Raw genomic sequence first — 21,783 nt, forward strand, 5'->3', positions numbered from 1 at the left:
CAAACAAAAATACCCTCTACAATTCACATAACACAGTTCATATAGCGCCCAATTCACATAGGCCAGTTCACATAGCACACAGTTCACGTAGCCCCAATAATACACAGTTCACATAACCGATGAGGGGGTGTCCTTGGGACTCCCGTATTCCTTAAAAAAACCGATCGCTTCCCAAGCACGTTGACAGAAACATGTTCTTTGGACAACAAATCAATAACATTGGCTTGTGATTGTTCTTTAAGCTTAGCATCCATTTCAGCCTGTTAAATCTTAAAATTGTAAGCTTATGATATATTTACGTAGACATACCAACTAAAAATATGTGTGCAAAGAGGAAAGGAAAATGGATATAAATGAAAGCAAATTGCCATAAAAGATTTTTTAAAAAGCTATAGATAATCCCACTGACGATGTTAGGCACACAGTCTGACAGCAGCAAAATGATGATGGATATAAATGAAACCAAGTGAACACAACAGTCGCCATATTAAAAGGATAACCTGCAAACATGTCCCAAAGAGGAAAGGACTATAATCATTCAAATGTTTGATTCCTAGTGATTAGAACTGTTAAAATGACCCTTGGTTGATGACTAAGTCCAAATATTTTGCACAAACACATTACCTTATTTGCCTGAAACCTGGAAGATGCAACATCTTCGCGAGAGCTCATCCCTTCCTCATCCTCACACAATTGATACTCCTCATCATCATTGCAACAATCCATCTTGCTCTTTCCCTCCTTGATAGTTTTTTCCTTGGCTGTCAGATTTGAACCAAATAATGCCTTTGACATGGTCTTTAATCCCAAAGCAGATAGCACTGCTGAGTCTCGTCCAACGTTTCTCTGTCTGTCCATCTCATATTTTGTCAGCCTCTAAGAACTACACCCAGGCTTGACAAAATTTCTCTGAACTTTGGGCATCCTTGGCAAAACCACATATAAATGACAAACGAAGAGATTAAATAAATATCAACTAAAGCAAGCAGCAAACAAAACTAGCATTTTGAACAAACAAACAATTGCAAGCACAAGAAACTAAAAAAAGAAAAAGGAAATCTAATAACTGATTACATCACCCCTCGTAATTGATAATTGACGGTAAACCTCATAGAAATCAACATACTCAAATCAATTTTGTGTGATCCTCTATAAAACTGAGAAAATTTCACTATGCCCCAACAGATCGATCTTGGAGAATCACTGACTAGTGCTCAGAATATGTAATGAGTCCATGAATTGGTAAGTGATATGGTAACTGTATTGGGAAATACTATTAATCAAACTATTAGGGTATAAATCAAGACAAACCTACATATAACGCATGGGATGGGTCTAGGATCTGTAAGAATTGTCAACAACTAGCATCACATAAGTCTTAATTGTTCATCCGGAATCACTCTCCGATTACAAGGCTTTAAATCACAGAGAGAGGGAGATCATCTAAGTTATGCGCAATCAACGTGTAGGTCTTCACAGAACACACAAAACTTAGAGTAGAATATTTACCTTTATAGTCTGCTTCTCGTAAAAGAGCCCTAGAATAAACCTTCAAACGATTGAAAGAAGAAAGAGGAACAGATCTTAAGAAGGAAACAGAGAGCGGAAGAAACCGTCTAGAGAAGAGGAAGTCGTGGGTGTTGTTTCTCCGCAAAAAGTGTAAAAACCAAATCCACTTGGAATCGCAGAATGCTAGGACTGGATTGTTGTCCAAATTTGTATCAAAGGCTTGAAAACCTCCATCTGACTTCTAATTGAACGAAAGTGCACAGCTTAAGGTAAAACCGTGAGGAGGTTTGTGGTTTGCATTAACAAAAAGGAATTAAAAATTCCCTAACTGTGGTTAGAAAATGAAAAGAAAAGTAGACAAGACTTAAAATAGAATTAAAAGTACTTTATTAACGGTTAAATAAAGTCTGATTACAATAAAATGAAATGAAATAAAATGTATTCTTGGCTAGATTAATGGGAAAGTAAAAATAATTGAAAGATAAATTGGATAAGTCATGGACTTGATGGTCGTGTACAAAGGCCAAAGCCTACAAATGTGATATTTATAGGCAGAAGTTCCAACTACTTGAGCTGCTTCCAAAGGCTTTTATGCATGGCTGTCAAGTGTCCTCCTGGTTAAGGCTTAGGCTTGAGCTGCTTCTACTTCCTCCAATGAGTGATTGCCACATGTCCAAGCCTTGCTCCTCACTCCAAGAAATTTGGTAAGACCTGAAAGGCCTGAAAAAACTCTCATTTTCTGCATAAAAACTTGTAAAAGGGTAAAAAGAATTTTGGCTGTGCAGAATTTCTAGGCCTTTTGAGCTATTTGTAAGCTATTTGAATACCTGGATAGAAGATCTTGGGCCCACCAAGGTCAAAATTTTACCAAACCTTTCAGCTATTTCATTGGCTCTTGAGCCCTTTTTGATAGCCCACTTGTTATTTTTAGGTATATATATATACACACACAATTATATATGGAATAGAGAGATTTTGTGGGACTTGTGCCCTACCATTTGCTTTCTTTAAGCTTTCATACAGCAGACCTAATTGAGTTATTTGTGAGCAGCTTGTATGTTGCTAGAGAGAACCTTCTAGACCTGTGAGCTGCTTGGGATGTTACCTTGCATGGCTGCCATGTGTCCCAAGCTTTGCTTCATGCTGAAGGATAGTAAAAACTCAGACCTTGAGTTGCTTGTAAGCAGCTTACCTAGACCACCTACTAAGCAAGAACATCCTAGGCCTTCAAGCTGGTTATAAGCAACTTAAGGCCTTTTCTTGTCAAATAAAGGCCATATGAGACATTTTAAAAAGCAGGCCCATCCGTCATTTGGGCCTGAGCTTGAGGTGAATCATAGGCCTCCATCATTTATAAGCCTTGTGAGCCTTTGGAGAAAACCCCAGGTTTTAGCTGATTTGGACCTACTAGAAGACCTTATTGTTGCTAGGGGAACTTCCTGGCCGGTCATGTCTGGGTCAAAAATAGCCTACTAGGTCCTGCCCAAAGAGCCAATAGCCCAATAAGTCCTCTTCATTGTTTTGTTGATAAAATTACCCCTCGTAAAAAAAAAAAAAAAAAAAGCGATTGGAGAGGACGATCCAGCTGCCACCACCGTCACCACCACCACCACCACCACTACCACCAGCGCTACCACCATGCCACCACCACGTCACCGCCACCACCACAACCAAGTCACCACCACCACGCCGTCGCCGCCACCACCACCACCACCACCACATTAACAGTGTTAATTTTTGTCTAAATTAACATTCGATCCATACAACCTCCTATACCACCACCACCACAACGCCGCCACCGCCACCACTACTGCCGCCACCGCCACCACTCTACCATCACCACCACGCCGCCACCACCACCACCACAATGACCACTACCATGCCGCCGCCTCCACCACCATAATTAACAGTGTTAATTTCCATATAAATTAACACCACAATTAACAATTAACAGTGTTAATTAATAGTTGGCCCATATAACCACCACCACCACCACCACCACCACGCCGCCGCCGCCACCACCACCATAATTATCAATGTTAATTTTTTTCTAAATTAACTGTCGACCCATACAACCTCCTACACCACAACCACCACAACGCCCCCACCGCCACCGCCACTGCCACCACTACCATCACCACCACCACCACCACTCAACCATCACTAACACCATCACCACTACACCGCCGCCACCACAATGACCACTGCCACGCCGCCGCCGCCGCAGCTGCGACCATAATTAACAGTGTTAATTTCTCTCTAAATTAACGGTTATAAATTAACACCACAATTAACAATTAACAGTGTTAATTAACAGTTAGCCTATATAACCTCCTATATCACGACTTACACCACCACTCCACCACCACCACCGCCGCCACCACGCCGCCACCACTACCACCACCACGATTAACAATATTAAATTTTGTCTAAATTTATAATTAACAGTGTTAAATTCTATCCAAATTTACAGTTAATTGTAGGAATCCTTCATATACAAGAGTGTGTACCGTAGACTTTTCCATATATTAATAATAAGACCGCAAGAAAGCTACAGCCTCTCATATCTTTTTCCTGTACACAATCTTATCCTTTCCTTAATTGATAATTGGCTAAGAAATGAAGACAACAGGAACGCTGGAACCTCCACCACCACCACCACCACCCATACTCCACTACCGCCACGACCACCAAACAAGTAACTCAAATAACAATCCAAAAACAAATATTCCCTTTGTCCCATAATGTTTGTTCGGTTCGCAAAATGAGAACTACAAAATAATGCATTTCTTTTAAGAAAAAATTCAAATTTTTTTCATAAGTTAAAAGAACTCGTCGAGATCTAGTAAATTGTTGAATTTTTTCCAACTTTTCTTACAAAAATAGTATTATTTTTACGTTTCCGTTTTGTGGACCGGACAATTTAGACAGAAGTTAACACTGTTAATCGTAAATTTAGACATAATTTAACACTATTAATCGTAAATTTAAATAAAAGTTAACACTGTTAACCATAAATTTAGATAGAATTTAACACTGTTAATCTTGGCGGCGGTGGTGGTGCCGTGGTAGTTCTGATGGTGGAGGCGTGGTGGTGGTGGTAGTCATTGTGGTGGCGGCGGCGTGGTGGTAGTTAATTAACAGTTTTAAAACAGTGTTAATTGACAAAATTGGTACACTAAACAACATCAGAACAACCGGATACAACACCAAACAAAAATCAAACTTTGAGCCATCTTTCTCTACCACAGAATTCGTAAATGGTGTATCGTACACCCAAAACTAAAATGAGCCACATAAAATAAAAAATAAACCACAAAAATTCGTAAAATCAACCTTAAAAATTCGTAAAAAAGGATGCATGCCAAATTTCAAACTTTACAAAGAAAAAGGGGTGATAAAGAGTTACTAGCAATGACATGCGCCATGCTCAACAAACGCCACTTGTTTCACTACCCCTAATGTAACCACAAACTCATAGCCCACCTTCATCAATCACCGAATTCTTATCGGTGCTTCAACTTCCGATGATTCAACTCATCAATTATTTTCATTTTCACAACGCAAAAGATTCGGCAAAAATTTACCTTATTTTCATTTTCCAAGCACTACTAATTGGAGTATTAATCAAACCTTCATCATCTTCTTAAACTCCTCAAAATTAACACACCCGTCGCCGTGGACGTTGACTGAGGCGATCATCCTTGAGCAGTCGGCGAGGGAGCACTTCTCCCCCAGGATCTTCACCACCGAGTGCAGCTCCTTCGCCAATATCAGCCCGTTACCATCCTTGTCGTACAAGTCGAACGCGTCGCGAAGCTCCTTGTTTGCTGCGTCCGGCGACGATGACATTCCATTTCAGTGGAACTCGGTGAACTTGCGGAGGTCGATGAAGCCGTCGCCGTCCTTGTCGATCTCCGCCATCACGCGGCCGACCTCCTCCGCAGCACCGCCGTGAACTCCAAGGCGGAGATCTTGCCGTCGCCGTTCGAGTCGAACTTTCTGAATATCTAGAGACAGAGAGGGGAGTAAAGTCGGGGCAGAGTTTTGTAGCTATTTAATTAAGGGCAAATAAGTAAAATCACGGTGCGAGGACTTAGTGGGAATTGAACTAGTGGAGAAAAGGAGCTGATGGGCTATGAATGGGAAACTTGCGACCGGCCTGGTATTTTCTCTTGTTGCTAAGAACTAGCTTGGGTTTGGATGAAACGCTCAGATCTAGTGAGTTGTTCCAAGACTTTGCAAACTCAATTGGCCCTTTTGCATTCAAATTGGCCCAATTCTGTAGGTGACCGATTTATAAGGTTTCTCAAGGCCTGAAACTACCTCCAAAGCCATTATTCTATTCTTTTTCTAATTTTAGCCAAAAATGGGTGTAAACAGATTTATGCTCGGAACACATGAAAATATCAGAGCGCCAATTTTACAAGCGAAAACTTTCCATGGGTTCTGTTTTTACTACTAGATTCTATAGAACTGTGGATATACCATTGCACACCAAATGTATATTGCGTTTTATGGGACACACTTTGAGATCCTACACAAACTATAAGAGTCGCTTAATTTTTAAACACATTTTTAAGGGAATTTGTAAAAGATTAGCTTAGCCGAATATCGATAAAGACTTGATCGATTCTATACACAAACTACTAATAAGAAATTGAGCAAAGAACTAATCAAGCCTTTATCGATATTTAGATGAGCTCATTTTATGCGGAGACCCTTGGAAAATATTTTTTAAAAATTGAGCGTCTCCGATCATTTATGTTGAATTCCGAAATGAGTCCCATTAAATGCGGTGTACATTTGGTGTACCCATAGCGGGGAATAGGTTCTATTTTTTATTTACTCATAAATCTTTATTGTATTACGTGATTTACTCTTTTATGGAATTCCTTTTTTGTTATTTTTTTTATTCTTTGGTCAAATTTTTATGAGTAAATCACGTGATAGTTTGACAAAAAAAAAAAAGGAGTCCACATTTTTCATCTTAATTTCTTCTTTTAAAGTAAAAAATTAAAATTTTCCATAGTTTTTGCTTTTTTGAAAGAGGAATAAAAAATATTAAATGTTCCAATCACAAGCCAAAAAATGTTCACTTAAAACAAAAAAAAATTCAAATGTCTTATAGGTAAAATTATGCTAGAAAAAAGGTCCATGTATGAAATGTATGAATCTAGCCTTTTCCCAACTTGGAGAGCTTGTCGCCGAAAGATTTCATCTTTTACCTATCCATAACACATTGCCAAAGAATAATTGGGTGTTGGCAAAATCTTTCCCTCCATGAGCTGACTTTTCCCAATAGCTTTTGCCAAGGAAAAGAGCAAACGTCGCAATTCTTTGCCAACATAATCAATTTGTCATCGCCAAAAGCCTACATTTACCAATGAAATTTGTGCTGCGTCGGCAAATTTATTCACTAATAGTGCATTTTCTTGTAGTGACCACCATCATATACTGTCGTCGATCGCCATTATCGTCACCACTCTGCCATTGCCACAAATACTTTGTTGCCACTTCTTCTGCCACCATTATGACTAGCACCACCACGACTACCTCAACCATGCACGCCTCCACTCCACCAGCACCAGCTCGCAGCACCACCACCACAAACACTGTCTACCACTCCACCACCACCACCATCACTCTACCACCACCAGTATCACTCCACCATCAGCACCACAATCACCACTCCACAAATTACCACAAATACATGGTGATCATTAGTAAATTATAAGAGAATCACTAGAACTAATGGAACTAATATAATTCATCATTTGTTTTAATTCAGCATTCAATCTTGTGTCAAGTATCCCTCTGTAATTGCGGATATATACTTGACATCATTACAACTAGTGGAACTATAATTAATTCATCATAGTAAGATTAGAAGGATTAACTGACTTTGTATGGGGTGATACGAGAGAATTTGGGCTTACTAAACAGGTATCCCTGACATAGACTCAATGGAAAAATTGGATTCATGTAGCCAGCTACCTAAATTTATTGGGACATGAGACTTGGTTTTGTTTGTTTGGTATTTGTTTCGATTCAATGTTTAATATATTTCTCAAACATCTTTTCAATCTAAAAAATTCTACATTTAGCTTATAGTACTTAATTTTTTAGGTTTTAGTTTAAGTTTTCAGTTTTATCAAACAACATCATAGTTTGGCTTGGGACCACATATAAGATAAAGATAAGTTGTACCAAAAGACTCGACCCAAAAAGAGCCACGACTCTCTCTCTCTCCCTTAGGCGAGTTTTCCCCTCTAGGGTTTCTCATTTGTTGTCACCGCCGGGGGGGGGGGGGGGGAGGCTCCTTCCCTCCTCCCCCGGGCTCCTTTCTTCCTCCTTCATCTCCCCCTATTCCCTCTCTCACCTTCCCTCTACCCTTCGATCGTTGCTTTCTCTCACCCCTCTGTTTTCTCTGCTTGATGTTCATTTCACCGCCTTCCCTTGTGTGGGAGGGTGTGGCGATTGAGCTCTTGCTTTTTTCGCCTCCGGTCAAAGGTTCCTTGGTCCCTCCGGGAGCCTAGTGTTGTTGGGTGGTGCGGGGAGTCTCAGAGGTGCAGGGGTTTGGTTGGTGGCGATGATTTGGCAGGTGGTGTGTTTGTGGTGGTGGGTGGTGGAGCGATGGTCATGGGTGGTGTACCGTAGTTTGTTTTTTCTCTAACTATTGTTTTGTAGGTTTCTCAAAACTCCAAAAATGATCGGTAAAGATGCAGTTTCCATTGATGATGCTTCCTTTCGGTGGTGGTAGGGTGGACATGATTCCCATGGCTGGATTGCTCAAGTCGCTTTGTTTGCCGAAGTCCAGTCGATGGCCACTCCAAGTTTCTCAGTCGGGCGAGGGGTCAACATTTTCATCGCTCTGGGTTTTTGCTGTTGCTGATTTAGATCAGGTGTTGTTGGGGATTTGCTGGGGCCTGATGTTGGTGGTGGTGTGCTCCTCTTTGCCTTGACTGTCTTCGGTGTTCATTTCTGTAGGCCGGTTCCCTTTGCCGATCTCTACATCTGGGAGAGACCAGGTCGGCTTAACAGCGAGGCTGGACTCTAGTGTTTTGTGCAACAGTGGATGTTGAAGGTGGTTTGGGTGGGCCGGTCCAAGGGTTGGGCCGGATTTGGGTGTTTTGGGCTTTCATTATACATTTTGGTTATATGGTTGGGCTTTATCGCTTATCTATTTCAGACCTTTGTAGACCTTTGGGTGTTCCGAGCTTTGCCCTAGAGATGTATTGTCCAACTTTTTGTTAGATTCCCTTCCCCTTTTTCCGTTAATGAAATTTATTTTTGCCGATAAAAAAAAAAGACTAAAAATTCTCACAAACAGTCAACAACTTAACAAAATTAAGTAACAAGATAACTGCAGGAGGAATGTGCCAGCAACTGCTAAACTAACGACTAGCTAAACTCAGTCACGTAAACATTAGGACAAACATAGCTAAACTCAGTCACGTAAACATTAGGACAAACAAACCAAACCCAAACTTGACATCTGCCAGGCATAAATCTCATGAATAGCATCCCAGAATTCATGTGGCTACTTCTTTAGGTCGAATGATAGCACATTTCACGACAAGCCCACTCTTCCAGCTCCCATCATGCTGCTCCAAACCGAATTCCATGTTTCCAACGTACTCTGGTGACATCATGAACTCACCTACCAGCAACTCAAACCATTTCTCCAAAGGCTTTCCTTCAAAACTTTCAGTGCGCGTCAAAGCTTTCGAGTGCTGGGGTTTGATGACAAGATCAAAACTGAAGTCTGAGTTCATCCGGCCATCAAATTTCTTCACTTCAAATACGATTTCGTACACAGTTCCTGGAGAGAGATTAATTATTCGGACATAGCCTTTGATGTCTATCCAACAAACAGCCAATAGCTTAGCCACTTCAATGTCTTCCCCACTACAAAACAATTTATTGAGAAAAACATCAAATTAACTATTATTGTTTGAAAGCCATCGAAAAGTAGATTTGGTGACCCATGGGATTAATGTTAATCTATTGGTATGTGATTGGACAAATTAGTAGTCAGTTGGCAAGCTCTCTTGAGTTTAAGTACTTCTCATGTTGCTGCGTTTTGCGTTTTGTTTGTGGGCATGTGATTAGGTGTTCATTGATTAATTTTCTAAAAGAGATTGTGTCTAGTTTCACACATTTCTCAAGCTAAAAGTGCTTGTTTACTAACCTATATATCCCGTTCTCCTTAACTTTTTTGAAAACAAAGTTGATTTTGTCTTTATTTGAATTTTTTTCGCATTTGTTAGTTTTTCGTCAAACTTTTTTGACTTACTGATTTGCCTCGACAAGAGAAATCAGAAAAGTAATTTTTTTTTTTACTTTTACCCAAATATTTTGAACTTTTACCTAAATATTTTGAACAAGGACCACTTTTAAGTAAATTAAAAATGTATTTTATGTTGGTTGTTTTGTTAAAAAGTGGTCATTATTCAAAATATTTGGGTAAAAGTAAAAAAAAAATTTACTTTTCCAATTCCTCTTGTCTAGATGAATCAAAAAGTCAAAAAAATTTAGTACAAAACTAACAAACGCAAAAAAAAATTTGAATAAGGACAAAACTAAAAAAGTGAAATAAGTTGTTAGAGGAACGGGAGTCACGGGACCATATTGGCATGCTTTTATTATCTATATATAGGCATGCTTGTATTATCTATGTAGGCATGATGATAGTGACTAGCTTAGAGATCATGATTTAACTGTTGTGTAATGAGATCTTGCTCGGGTCTGAATACGTTTCTTCAATAGATATATGTCCTTATTAGAAGGGGACTATATATATTCTTGTTTCTTTTTCGTCGAATACAATTTTTACTTTTCATGAGGGCGAGTAATAATCCCTTTAAATCTATCACACTTTTATTGGCTTTTAGTCTTTTTCACATGGAGAATGTACAATGCCAAAAGTGCTATATTTTTCGCTGAAAAAATTATTTACTTTTGGTTATAGTATTCGGTAGTGATATGTCACATGGGCCTTAATTTATAAAGGAACCACCTCACTCAAATAGGACATCACGCATATTAAATTGAATAAACGATTATAAGCATGCCCATAACCACTCACAACACTGCTGCGGCCACCAAATTGATCCACCTCACAAGTCTACTGTGCGTCACGTGAGGCTTGCTCCGAGTCTCACAAAAATACAAAAATACATATTAATAAAATTTTAAAATATTTTTTTATGGAACTCTGTAAAAAATTAGTTCCAACGGATCGGATATCGGAAGGTATGTTTTTTAAATTTGTATTTTCGTCCTTACGAATTCAGAAAACATACCTACGGATACCCGTAGGAGATGATTTTTTTTACAGGGCTCTGTAAAAAATTATTTTAAAATTTATAAATATTTATCTGTATTTTTGTGGGGCTAAAGTAGGCCCCACGTGGCGCGCGGTGGACTTGTGCGGTGGGCTTAGACTTAGTGAAACACTAAGACCCCGTTCGTTTTGGTATTTTGGATTTGGATTTATAGGTAATAAGTGTTGAGAGAAATAGAGTAACGATTGGAGAGTGACAGAGAGAAAAATGAGAGTAATGATCAGAGAGAAATAAAATAATGATTAGAATAAAAATCCAAAACCCTTATTCTTGAAGGAGGACAGCCAAAAAGGGTTATGGTCCCAAGAAACCAATACACCTACGCATCTTGTACTCTCCTCAAGCACCTTCTCCTCCATCACTCACTTACTAGATTCTTAGTGTGGTCACCTTACAAGGCCGAGTGGTTCTTTGACTTCCTCAATGATTTTTATTTATTTTTAATTTTTGATAGTCAAAAGGGTGGGAAGGAGCAACCAGCTTAGCAATAACCCCCATTGAGCGTGACTATAGGGGTTCCCTATCCGCCATGGCACCACCTGATGCACAATTGGCCTAACCGCACCCCCCCCTCCCCCCCCAATAGCCCAAAGACTCATTTGCAAACGTGAGACCAAGCTACTAGCCGGGACTCGAACCCACGTCTCCGTCAAGGAGGGTAGTGAACCCTGCCAACTGGACTACCACCTCAGTGGTGTCCTCACTAATTCACTTGTCCTCACTAATTCACTTTCCCATTTCTACAACCTCAAGGGTATTCATCTTCTCATCAACCCTACCATGAAGGAATCGCTCGTGATTTGGCCGCATTGCTTGTGGTGTTATTGATTTGAGTGGTTAAGTGTTAAACAGGGCTTGCAACACGAATTAATGGCAAGATGAAGTTGCTAGACTATGATTTTCTTACCTTGTTTCCTTATCTTTCATCCATCCCCAATATTGAGGACTTGCACGGTGGACGATGCTGAGTTCTCTGGCAAATAACGCGAAGCAATTCTTCTTTGAATTCTTATCAACATAGTACTTCTGCAACGACGAGATAAAATATGAACAAAATCCATGATTAAAAAGAAAAAAAGTAGCTTCATGCACGAGTTCTCTCAAAAAATCACATATATATGGGAATAGCAAAACTTCTTACAATTTTTACTATGAGTCCTCTTGGTGTGCTGGTAAGATGACTACTAACCCACACGTCATGGCTGGGTTTGATTCCCGCCCAGCACTTCCTTTGTAAGTTTTTATTTGTCAAATAACAATAACATCATGGGAAAATCTGTTCTAGCCAGGTTTGGAACCTTTATCAAAGTCAACACAAAGAAAAACCCAAACCCCTAAATCAAAGCATGTTTTGGGTGAAACGTGGTCTAATATTGTTATATATAGAAACTATTTCTTATTACATTGTAATTGTTAAAAAATTAGAAGCCCCATTTGATGATTTGGCCTAGGACCCCCAACATACCTTGGCCGGGCCCTGGTTTCTGCTTTAATTATGATTAGCTTCAGTAATTGTTGGTTAGATAAATATACCATACAATGATATTATTATAATGGTCATTCAACTCGACCATGCTGCAGATTGATTCTTGATCAAAGAATTCATGCATGTCTGTGTTTTTTTAATTATTTCAATTTCACCTTAATATTTGCTAGTACGTAGTAAAAGTCTCCTCCCAATACTCCAATGTTATTACTCACCAGTTTGTTGGGTTTTAAGAAAACACCGTCATAAAGCTGCTGACAGAGCTGGTCAGGACGAGAAGTGTCGAGGGCTACGCCGTGTTCGTAGAGAATCGCCAAGAAATTGAGTTGGGGCCTTGTGATAATTCGTCTTCTGTTAATTCCAGCCCATGCTATTTCCTTCCCCTTCGAGTCTTTCCCACTTGTCTCTTCATCTTGGTTCCTAGCCGATCGAGCAAAATTAGGATAAGTGCAAATGATCCGAGAAACCAAAAAAACAAAAAAAAAAAAATTATGTATATATGATGATCAGATCATATGCACAAGTTGATAGCCCCCGCCACAACCACATACAGGCCCATCGGATTCTGGTTGTCCGCGAGCAGATGGAGATCGATCTATTGGTTTCGTTTCTAATGCTGTATGTCTCGTGTGTGCATGTGTGAGAATACGCGCGGGAGCAAAGTACATACGAGCCAGCTTTGGAGTTGGGAGGGGAAAGAAAAACTTGTTAGAGCATCTCTAATCCAATACTTCATTTTTGTCTTCATTTCTTCATTTGAGAGTATCAAAATAATATATTTTATTGCAAAAGTGATTTTAGAGGAAATCTAACTCCAACCCAATACTCTATTTCTACTTCTATTTCTTTAAAAACTCATCCCAAATCTCAAACTTCCCCACTTTCCCTCCAAAACTCAAATTTTCATTTTTCTAACTTCATTAAAAAAATACTCAATATGAGTCTTATTTTGAAGATATTGTACATATCTTTTGATTGGTACCAATTTTATAAAGGATTAGTGTATCAAAACTAATTTGATGAACAAAATGGGATTTGGTGAGGGTGAATAGTGAAATGGAGGACATCCTCCATTTTTTTCTCCATCCTCCATATTTGGAGTACCAAACATGATCCTCTCAAATGGAGGAGAAAATAGAGGATGAATTGAAATGGTATTTCTTCCAAAAATGATCCTCTCAAATGGAGAAATAGAGGAATGGATGGTGCATTGGAGATGCTCTAAGAAGAGCATCTCCAACCCATGCTTTATTCCTCCATTTGAGAGTATGAAATTCCTCCAACCCATCCTCTCAAGCCTCCTCTATTTGAGAGGACGGGATTTTGATCCTCCATATTTAGAGGATGGGAGAAAATATTGAGGATCTCCTCTAAAATCACTTTATGAATAATAGAGGGTTTGTGGTTGGAGTAAATATGAATAGTAATTTCCTCTAAAATCACTTTATGAATAAAATAGAGTATTTTGATACTCTCAAATAGAGTATTGGATTGGAAATGCTCTTATATAGACGCTCCCAAGTTATTGGGTCGTGTTACTTTCGGAATAGGGCTGGCTATTGGAGATAATCGATGCCACCCTTGTCAACATCGTATCCCACGATCCAAGGATATTCTCATACTCAATGTTCTAAAAATCGCTAGGCACTAGTCGGGCAGAAAAGGGGTGACTAGCCTAGTTGGTCGCCTAACACCTAGGCAAGGACTAGGCACCCAACTAGTCGGCTGTCTAATCTAGGCATCGGACCACCGCGGGGACTAATAGGCCTAGGCAGCCGCTTTTTAGAACACTGCTCATACTAGGGCTCTACTTCTAAAGCGTCTATATATTCACTCCCCATGCAATGGGGATATAGGGATAGTCACACGAGTACTCTTGCAACATAATTTGCTTGATCTCTATATAGTTTTCTCCACAAATATTCTTAGGCTTTAAAAGGGGTGTTGGCCGGCATGACACCGGTGTCGAGTTCTCTTTCACAGATTATTAAGATTGACCGCGCCAAAAACTGACTCATCAACTTGCATATACGGTATCAAGTCGGCAGTAAGCTTTTGGCGGTGATGGGTCTATGGACCATGGTGCAGTGTGGGTGTTTTCACGGCTTGGTAGCAGCAAGTTCAGAGTGGTTGCTGGCGGCTGAAGGTGGTGATAGGAGCTTGGATATGGGTTTCTGATGGCAGCAATTGCAAAGGTGTTTATCACGGGTGATGGTTGGGATGCAAGGCGTTTGCGGCTGGCTCGGGGCGTTAGTGGTGGAGAAAATGTGTAATGATAAGTATCATGTAAAAATGCAAAATGATAAGTATCATGTAAAAATGTCATATGGAACTCCAGATTGCAAAGTTCGAAAAGATTGAATTACATTAGTGGTGGAGAAAATGTGTAATCCACTCTCATTAAGAACCTGATAAAACTTAAGTAACAAAATGTGCGCTTGTAAGTTGTACAAACGAATGCTCAAAAGAGCTTAAAAAAAGAGTATGTATCTGCAGTAACCCCTCTAAAATCTCACCAAATCCAAAATACAAATATTCTCTCATAAATCCTAATTGAGACTGATGTTTTCTTTCACACGTAAATAATGAATCTCAGTACAAGTATTTGGAGGAAATTAAATAGGCATCCTAATTGGGAAACTTATTTAGGTGTTCATCCTAGTGTGTTTGAATACTTATGTGTTCATCCTCAAATTGTTATGTTGCCCCATTATGCCCTTGATAATTAATTAATATCTATATTGTATTTTACGTATCTTTATCTATAAGATTAGGATGTTCCTATTTTTGTGGGATTAGTTGAATTTGGCACAAGTGGTTGACGGGAAACAATACACCCAATTACCCACTTTGAATCACAATCAATCTCTCTCTCTCTCTCTCTCTCTCTCTCTCTCTCTACTCTCCCACTCCAACATCGATCTCCGACTCACCGCCGAACTATCACCACCCAACTCCCCTTCCTGACCAGAAAATCGCTCCATGGATTTGTATCGATTTTTGTATTTTTTTGTCATCTAAGGATGCGCAACTGTTGATGAAATGGCCAACGGACTCGACACGCTTCAAATTTCGGATCGGACTTGTACCGGTGTCCTCTAGCTTTTTAACGGTAAGCACCGGTGTCCTTTGTTTGCGCGCATCTGATGCCCAGGGATATTCGAGTAATTTCAACTGAAAAGGGCCTATCTTTTTTTTTTTTGGATTGTTTCAGTTGGTTTCATTGTGTAGAGGTATGAAATCATGCGTAGTAGCACAATATTAATTCTAAAATGTATACTTGTAGTTACCGTTTCGATTGTTCGACTTGGAGTGTAAATTAATCATATTAGTTTTGAATTCATCATATTTAAAATGAATACTTATCCCGACAAATAAGCTCCTACTTCTTGTCATGATTTTAGCGTATGTGTTTCAATTTTTCTAAATTTTGTCATGATTTTTGTTTATTGTAGTATTGTCCGGACAATTATTCGATACGTGTTCATGATTTTTTTTATGTTTTATGGTGATTCCACAAATTTTGTTATGATTTTCTTAATCGCCGCCGTTACCAGATTCTGTTGCTGGAATATGAGGTATTATGTTTTTTAATTTTTGTCATGTTTGTGAGTTGATAATGTTTGGTTCATCTACCTCGATTGAAACCTACACTTCTCAAAAAATTTCATGTTTTTTATTTGATCATGTTTTGTTCATCTATCTCAATCGAAACCTACACTTCTCGAAACTTGCCATGTTTTTCGATTTTGTCATTTTTTTAAATTGATCTTGTTTTGCTACCTCTATCAGGTTTTGCCATGTTTTGTGTATTGATCATATTTTGCCATGTTTTCCGGCTTATACATTCGTTTTTGTAAGAGTCGTGTTTCTTTTTAGATTTTAGGGGAATGCAAATATGATAGAGAAGATTAGGAGAGAGAAAAAATTCAAAAGATTAGGTGAGAGAAATGTTTGAAAGATGAGAGAGAATTGAGATAATTAGAAAAGATAAATGAAAAAAGAGAGAGAAAGATTTGAAAAATTAGGAGAAATAAAGGGTAGTTTAGGATTTAATTGAATTTGAGGATGAAAAGATAAGTATTTAAACACATTAGGATGAATACCTAAATAAGTAAGGGGAGAAGGATGGCTAATTAAGTTCCTATAATAAGAGAATGTTTGCCGAACAAGTAAATTATACGAGACTACTCCCTTCGTCCATTTTTAAATGTCCCGCTTCGTAACTCCAACTTATTAAAAAAACATCATCATTACATCTTTCACCTCAATTTTTACCTCCACTTTTTCAATTTACCCTTTATAGAGATATTATTATTATACTTTTACTCACTAACTTTTCAAATTGGAATCTACGTTTAGGAACAAAATGAAAAATATATCAACTTTTATCCGCTAACTTTACAAAATGGACACTTATTAAGGCACAACCCAAAATGAAATATTGAACTTTAAAAAGGAGACGGAGGGAGTATTACATTTTCTCTCGCACGCAAATAATGAATTCCGACACAAAGTATTTGTCATAAGAGAATATTTTCTAAAAAAATCCTTGCCAAAGTAGATTTCTAACTCCATAAAAGCCATATAGTGCAAAATCCTAAGTTGCCGCGCACCTGGACGGGCTTAACTGCCATCCGGACGAAAATAAACAGAGAGCTTCAAAACGACGTTGTCAGTGACCATCCGAACGGCCATCATCTCAATTCAGACAGAGGTGACTATACTAGGCCAACTGATCACAACAAATTTCCACCTTGGCGAGATATCCATATGCCACTCAAAGCACGGACACATAAGTAACTACCCAAAACCATTCTCTTCATGCTCGAACCAACAAGATTCCAAGGAAACAACCAAGCCCTTGATGAACGAACGGAATTGAACAAGCAACCAACTACAGATGAACCAAAACTCAATCCATATCTTCAAACATCGGAACAAACGACCCATGCAAAATCAAAGGACCAAATTTCGAAAGTATCAAGCTAACTTGAAACACAAACAAAGCCGTGGCAACTTTAAATTTTGAGTCCCAATAGCCAAAACCAAATTGTCAAACCAAACCAAAAACTAAACCACAACGAGAGCGCACAAATACAATATGTAAAGTCAAACAAAGCGCCTTCAAGGCCGTCCCAAACCACGCCCTAAGTTGGATATGCCCAAAAAGGTGTTCAAACAACTGCAAATTCGACTAATTCTCAACCACATTCAAACTCAACACCCAAAAAACTTGAAACACCAAATTTGTAGTCCCGTATAACAAATACGAATGTTTCAACTTAAATTTGAATCCCAAGTTAATCTTCAAAGGATCTATCTCTAACAGCTTCAAGTAGCTATGAAAATTTTCAAAACCAATTTTCAAATGATAGATCCAATAGCAACACAAATGAAAACCGACTAAGAAACAAAATTAATACGTAGCTCCAAGAGAAGCAACATCAGCGGACCCTAACCGAAGTCAAGTATATCAAAGAATTGAGAGTGCCTCCACCATCCCTAATCTCAACAATCGAATTTTCAAAATAAAATTGAGAGTACTTTATGATCTAATAGTTCGCTACGGTGGCGTCGAGCTTTTGGTGGTTATGGTGGACACATGTCAAGTGGCGATGGTGGGTTTCCTTGTTTGCAATGGTGCTGGTGTGAGAGGAGATATGGTGTTGGTAATAGAGTACGCCGGCAGACTTTCTCCCTAGTTTAGGAATAGAACTATAGAAGACCAAAACGACGTCATTTTGGCGAAACTCAAGTGTCTTATTTTCTACCCCAAAACTACACCGTTTTGGCAGGGCTTTAAAGTGCAGTGACTCTTCAGGGCTACAGGGACCCGGAATCCGTATCCAACACCTAGAATTCGAGGCTCTCTCCAATCAAATAATTTACATGTCAAATTTTCATTTTTACCTTAAGATTGTGGACATGGGATTCTTCACAATGAAACATGGCATCATTCTTTACCAAAAGTTTGTCAAGTTGGACCAGGTAGGCAAGTATCCAATTCTCAAATGAAACATGGCATCATTCTTTACCAAAAGTTTGTCACGTTGGACCAAGTAAGCAAGTATCCAATTCTCAATTGTGTGCCCATATATGGTTTTAGTAGTTTATTTTGCAAATAATAATGTTCGAAATGCCGTGTTAAAAAATCGGTCCATTCAGATATTGGTAAGTTCTTGAATAATTCATCCATTTTTCTGCCGTAAAATTCTGTATTGCAAACTTTTGGACCAAAAACTTGGTGAATTGTTCTAGCATTTATCCATATCTCATTGAGCTAATTCTTTTATAGAATCTGTTAGGGAAATCTTTTCTATAAAATGAAGATCTTTGATCACTGATGTGAGACTTGATGAGTACAAAAATTTTGGATCCCCTTCCATCGATATTCCTAGAATTCTTGGCAACATAAATGACCCCACTCAAAATTATCTTGTTGGACAAAGTTCTTTTATTGGTCACTACGTATGGGGCCACCTCCACATGTATTCATGGATGAAATCGAGGCCTCCAATCAATTCTTTATGATGGAAGAGTAAGAAATACATTAATAACAACAAATATTACAATACACTATGTGCATCTTAATCAACTCTCTACACAAAAACTTTAAAAATCATCATCGAATCCTCTACCCAATCTCTAGAAAAATCCCCCACATCCCCGAATTTCAGGTCTATTCGGGACAGGATGTGAGCGGGTAGGGTCATCAGCCGAAATAGCCATCCCTACTTTTCCCTGGTTGAATTGTGGGACACCTTGTGGGTGAGGAGTTATCCGTTTACAATATGCTAGGACCCAGTTTTTTTTCATTTTGAGATTTCTGCTAAGGGAGTTGTTTGTCCATTTTTCTCCCTTTGTATTTTTTACTAGAATGTTATAACTTGTTTGGTTGCAGAGATTATTAAGATCTCCGGAGAATTTGCCTTTCGTAAAGATTGGCGATTCAACATCTCAAACAGGTTTCAAATTCGGGTTGAAGTCCGATGACCCATAGTAGGACACTCTGGGGACTATCTTTGGACAAGCAACAACTTAACATGAATAAGAAACAAGATAATAGCAAAAGAAATGTGCCTAACGAATAGCTAAATTCAATGCCATGAACTTTCAGATAAACAAACCAAAGTACACATTTGACATCCCTTGTTTTCAATCAAGCATACAATTCCGATAGCATCCCAAATTTTATGTCGTTACTTCTTAGGTCGAATGATAGCACATTTCACAACAAGTCCGTGCTTCCAGTCCCCATCATATTGCCCCAGGCTGAATTCCATGTATCCAACGTACTGTGCCGACAACACGAACTCACCTACCAAGACCTCAAACCAATTGTTCAGAGGCTTGTGTTCTTAACTTTCAGAGCGCTTCAAAGCTTTTGAGTGTTGGGGTTTGATTGTAAGATCCAAATTGAACTGTGAGTCGTTGTTACGTTTCATCAGGATAAATACAATTTCGTACAAAGTTTCTGGTGAGAGATTAATTGTTCGGATAGCGCCTCCAATCTCTAACCAACATATCTTCAATAGCTCAGCCACTTCTATGTCTTTCCCACTACAAAACAAGAAATGAGAATCTTAAACTATCAATGTCTGAAAATGATATTAGATTTGGTATATGTGAGTGGATATATTAGTACTCAATTGTAAAGCTCTTGAATTTCAAGTACCACTGTTGTTGCTGCCTAGTACTTAAAACTATAGATCGATGTTCAAGAGCAAGATGCATTACCAAGCAAGGTGGCCTTTGGATGGTGCTGGTAATAGTATGTGAAATACAATGGCTGACACATTTTACTTAAAAATCGAGAGGCGGAGATGTAGGTTAAGATTTTGCAAGAAGTTGCTCAATGCATTTTTTATCCTACTGCATGTATTGTACTGATTTCATTTTGTATCCTGATTTTATCGTGATAAATGAAATTATTTTTGCCGATAAAAAAAAAAAGTGATCCAAACCTGCAACATGCCATCCTAAACATCGGTTCACTTTTCCATTTCTAAACCCTTAGGGGAATTCGTCTTCTCATTAACCTAGGGTAGATGAATTTCGCCCCACATAGCAAAATAGATTTCCGATGTTGCACTAATTAATGGAAATCACTCATAATTTGGCCCCATTGGTTTGAGTACTGATTATAAGTGTTAAATAGAGCTTGCACTAATTAATGGTAAGATGAAGTTGCTAGAAAGAATTTTCTTACCTTGTTTCGTTATCTTCCATCCATCTCCAATAATCAGGATTGTCACCATGGACGACTGCGAGTTCTCTTGCGAATAGCACGAAGCAGTTCTTGTTTGACTTCTCATCAACAAAGTACTTCTGCAACAACAAGATAAGAACATGAACAAAACCCATGAGCTAGCTAGTAAAAAGAAGAAGTCGCTTCATGCACGAGGCTCTTATTGAATCACATATCAAAACGGCAAAAACTCTTGCAATTTTACTCCACGATGATTGACAGCGAAGCATATCCTAAAAAAAACATTGTAGGCATCACAATGTTCTATCAATTTAATGGGTAGCAAAATTAACATCCTTGGTGATCCAGGCGAGAATCACAGATTAACAATGTTGTCCCATTGAATCTAGTTCTTGGGATCTCGGTTAAAGAACTTACCAGTTTGTTGGGCTTCAAGAAAACACCGTCATAAAGCTGCTGACAGAGCTGGTCAGGACAAGAAGTGTCGAGGGCTATGCCGTGTTCGTAGAGAATCGCTAAGAAACTGAGTGGGGGCCTTGTGATTCGTCTACTGTTTCCAGCTGCTATTTCCTTCCCTTTGGAGTCTTTTCCCCTTGTTTCTTCATCTTGGTTCCCGGCCAAGAAAAATTAGGATGAGCAGTGAAAATGAAGAGAAATTTTGATCAAAACCATAGCCACAGCCACTTACAATGCCATCTGATCTATAGATTCGAGTCGTTGGCAAGCAGATTGATGGAGGGGAAAGAAAAACTTAGGGTGTGTGAGACCCATCCATATTGTGAGTGAGTGTGCGTAAATGTTTTATGTATTTGTTTTAGTGTTGTTGACCGAAATATTGGGCGGTGTGATTTACGGAATCCTATGGATAAATGAAAGACTATCAAATATATTTACGTCACTTTTTATTTTTCAATCACCCAATAAAAGGGTTTTGTTTGAAACCTATGGAAAGATAAGAAATGAAGGAACTTTTCCTTTGTTTGGTTTAAGGGAACATTAAGATAAATAACAGAACAGAGAGTAATTTTCCTTTACACTTTCATTTTCTTTCTTTTCTTCTATTTAACTTTTCTTTCTTATCCCCAAGTTCCAAACAAGCGCTGCTTTTTGGCACGTGGGCAATATAGCACTAAATGTTAGTTAGAGTATCACATGAAAAGTATACTCCTTCCGTTCCAAATTGCTCGTCCCTTATACTACTTTGGGATGTTTTAAATTGTTAGTTC

General features: G+C 38.7%; 2 protein-coding genes and 1 pseudogene across 5 annotated transcripts; all 3 read right to left on the reverse strand.

Moving 5' to 3' along the window:
* Positions 1 to 16,848, reverse strand: LOC131303456 (uncharacterized). Of its 4 annotated transcripts, none has more exons than XM_058330331.1 (3): positions 16,838 to 16,848; positions 625 to 883; positions 1 to 260 (listed from the first exon to the last, which is right to left on the reverse strand). In XM_058330331.1, the coding sequence occupies exons 2-3, from the start codon at positions 856 to 858 to the stop codon at positions 84 to 86; spliced, it is 411 nt and encodes a 136-aa protein (XP_058186314.1). In that variant the 5' UTR covers positions 859 to 883; positions 16,838 to 16,848; the 3' UTR covers positions 1 to 83. The 4 variants fall into 4 exon arrangements, with proteins under 4 accessions (XP_058186314.1, XP_058186313.1, XP_058186311.1 ...); XM_058330330.1 differs by lacking the exon at positions 16,838 to 16,848 and adding an exon at positions 1,510 to 1,719 and having other exon boundaries at positions 7 to 260; positions 625 to 925; XM_058330328.1 differs by lacking the exon at positions 16,838 to 16,848 and having other exon boundaries at positions 8 to 260; positions 625 to 1,461.
* Positions 4,854 to 7,954, reverse strand: LOC131303095 (probable calcium-binding protein CML18; annotated as a pseudogene).
* On the reverse strand, positions 8,987 to 21,418 carry LOC131303457 (protein PHLOEM PROTEIN 2-LIKE A2-like). Its single transcript, XM_058330333.1, has 3 exons — positions 20,975 to 21,418; positions 20,558 to 20,676; positions 8,987 to 9,420 (listed from the first exon to the last, which is right to left on the reverse strand). Exons 2-3 carry the CDS (start codon positions 20,575 to 20,577, stop codon positions 9,045 to 9,047), a joined length of 396 nt encoding a protein of 131 aa, XP_058186316.1. The 5' UTR covers positions 20,578 to 20,676; positions 20,975 to 21,418; the 3' UTR covers positions 8,987 to 9,044.
* Between the last annotated feature and the right edge of the window lie 365 nt (positions 21,419 to 21,783).

This window comes from Rhododendron vialii, chromosome 10a, assembly GCF_030253575.1.
Source record: "Rhododendron vialii isolate Sample 1 chromosome 10a, ASM3025357v1".
Taxonomy (NCBI): Eukaryota; Viridiplantae; Streptophyta; class Magnoliopsida; order Ericales; family Ericaceae; genus Rhododendron; species Rhododendron vialii.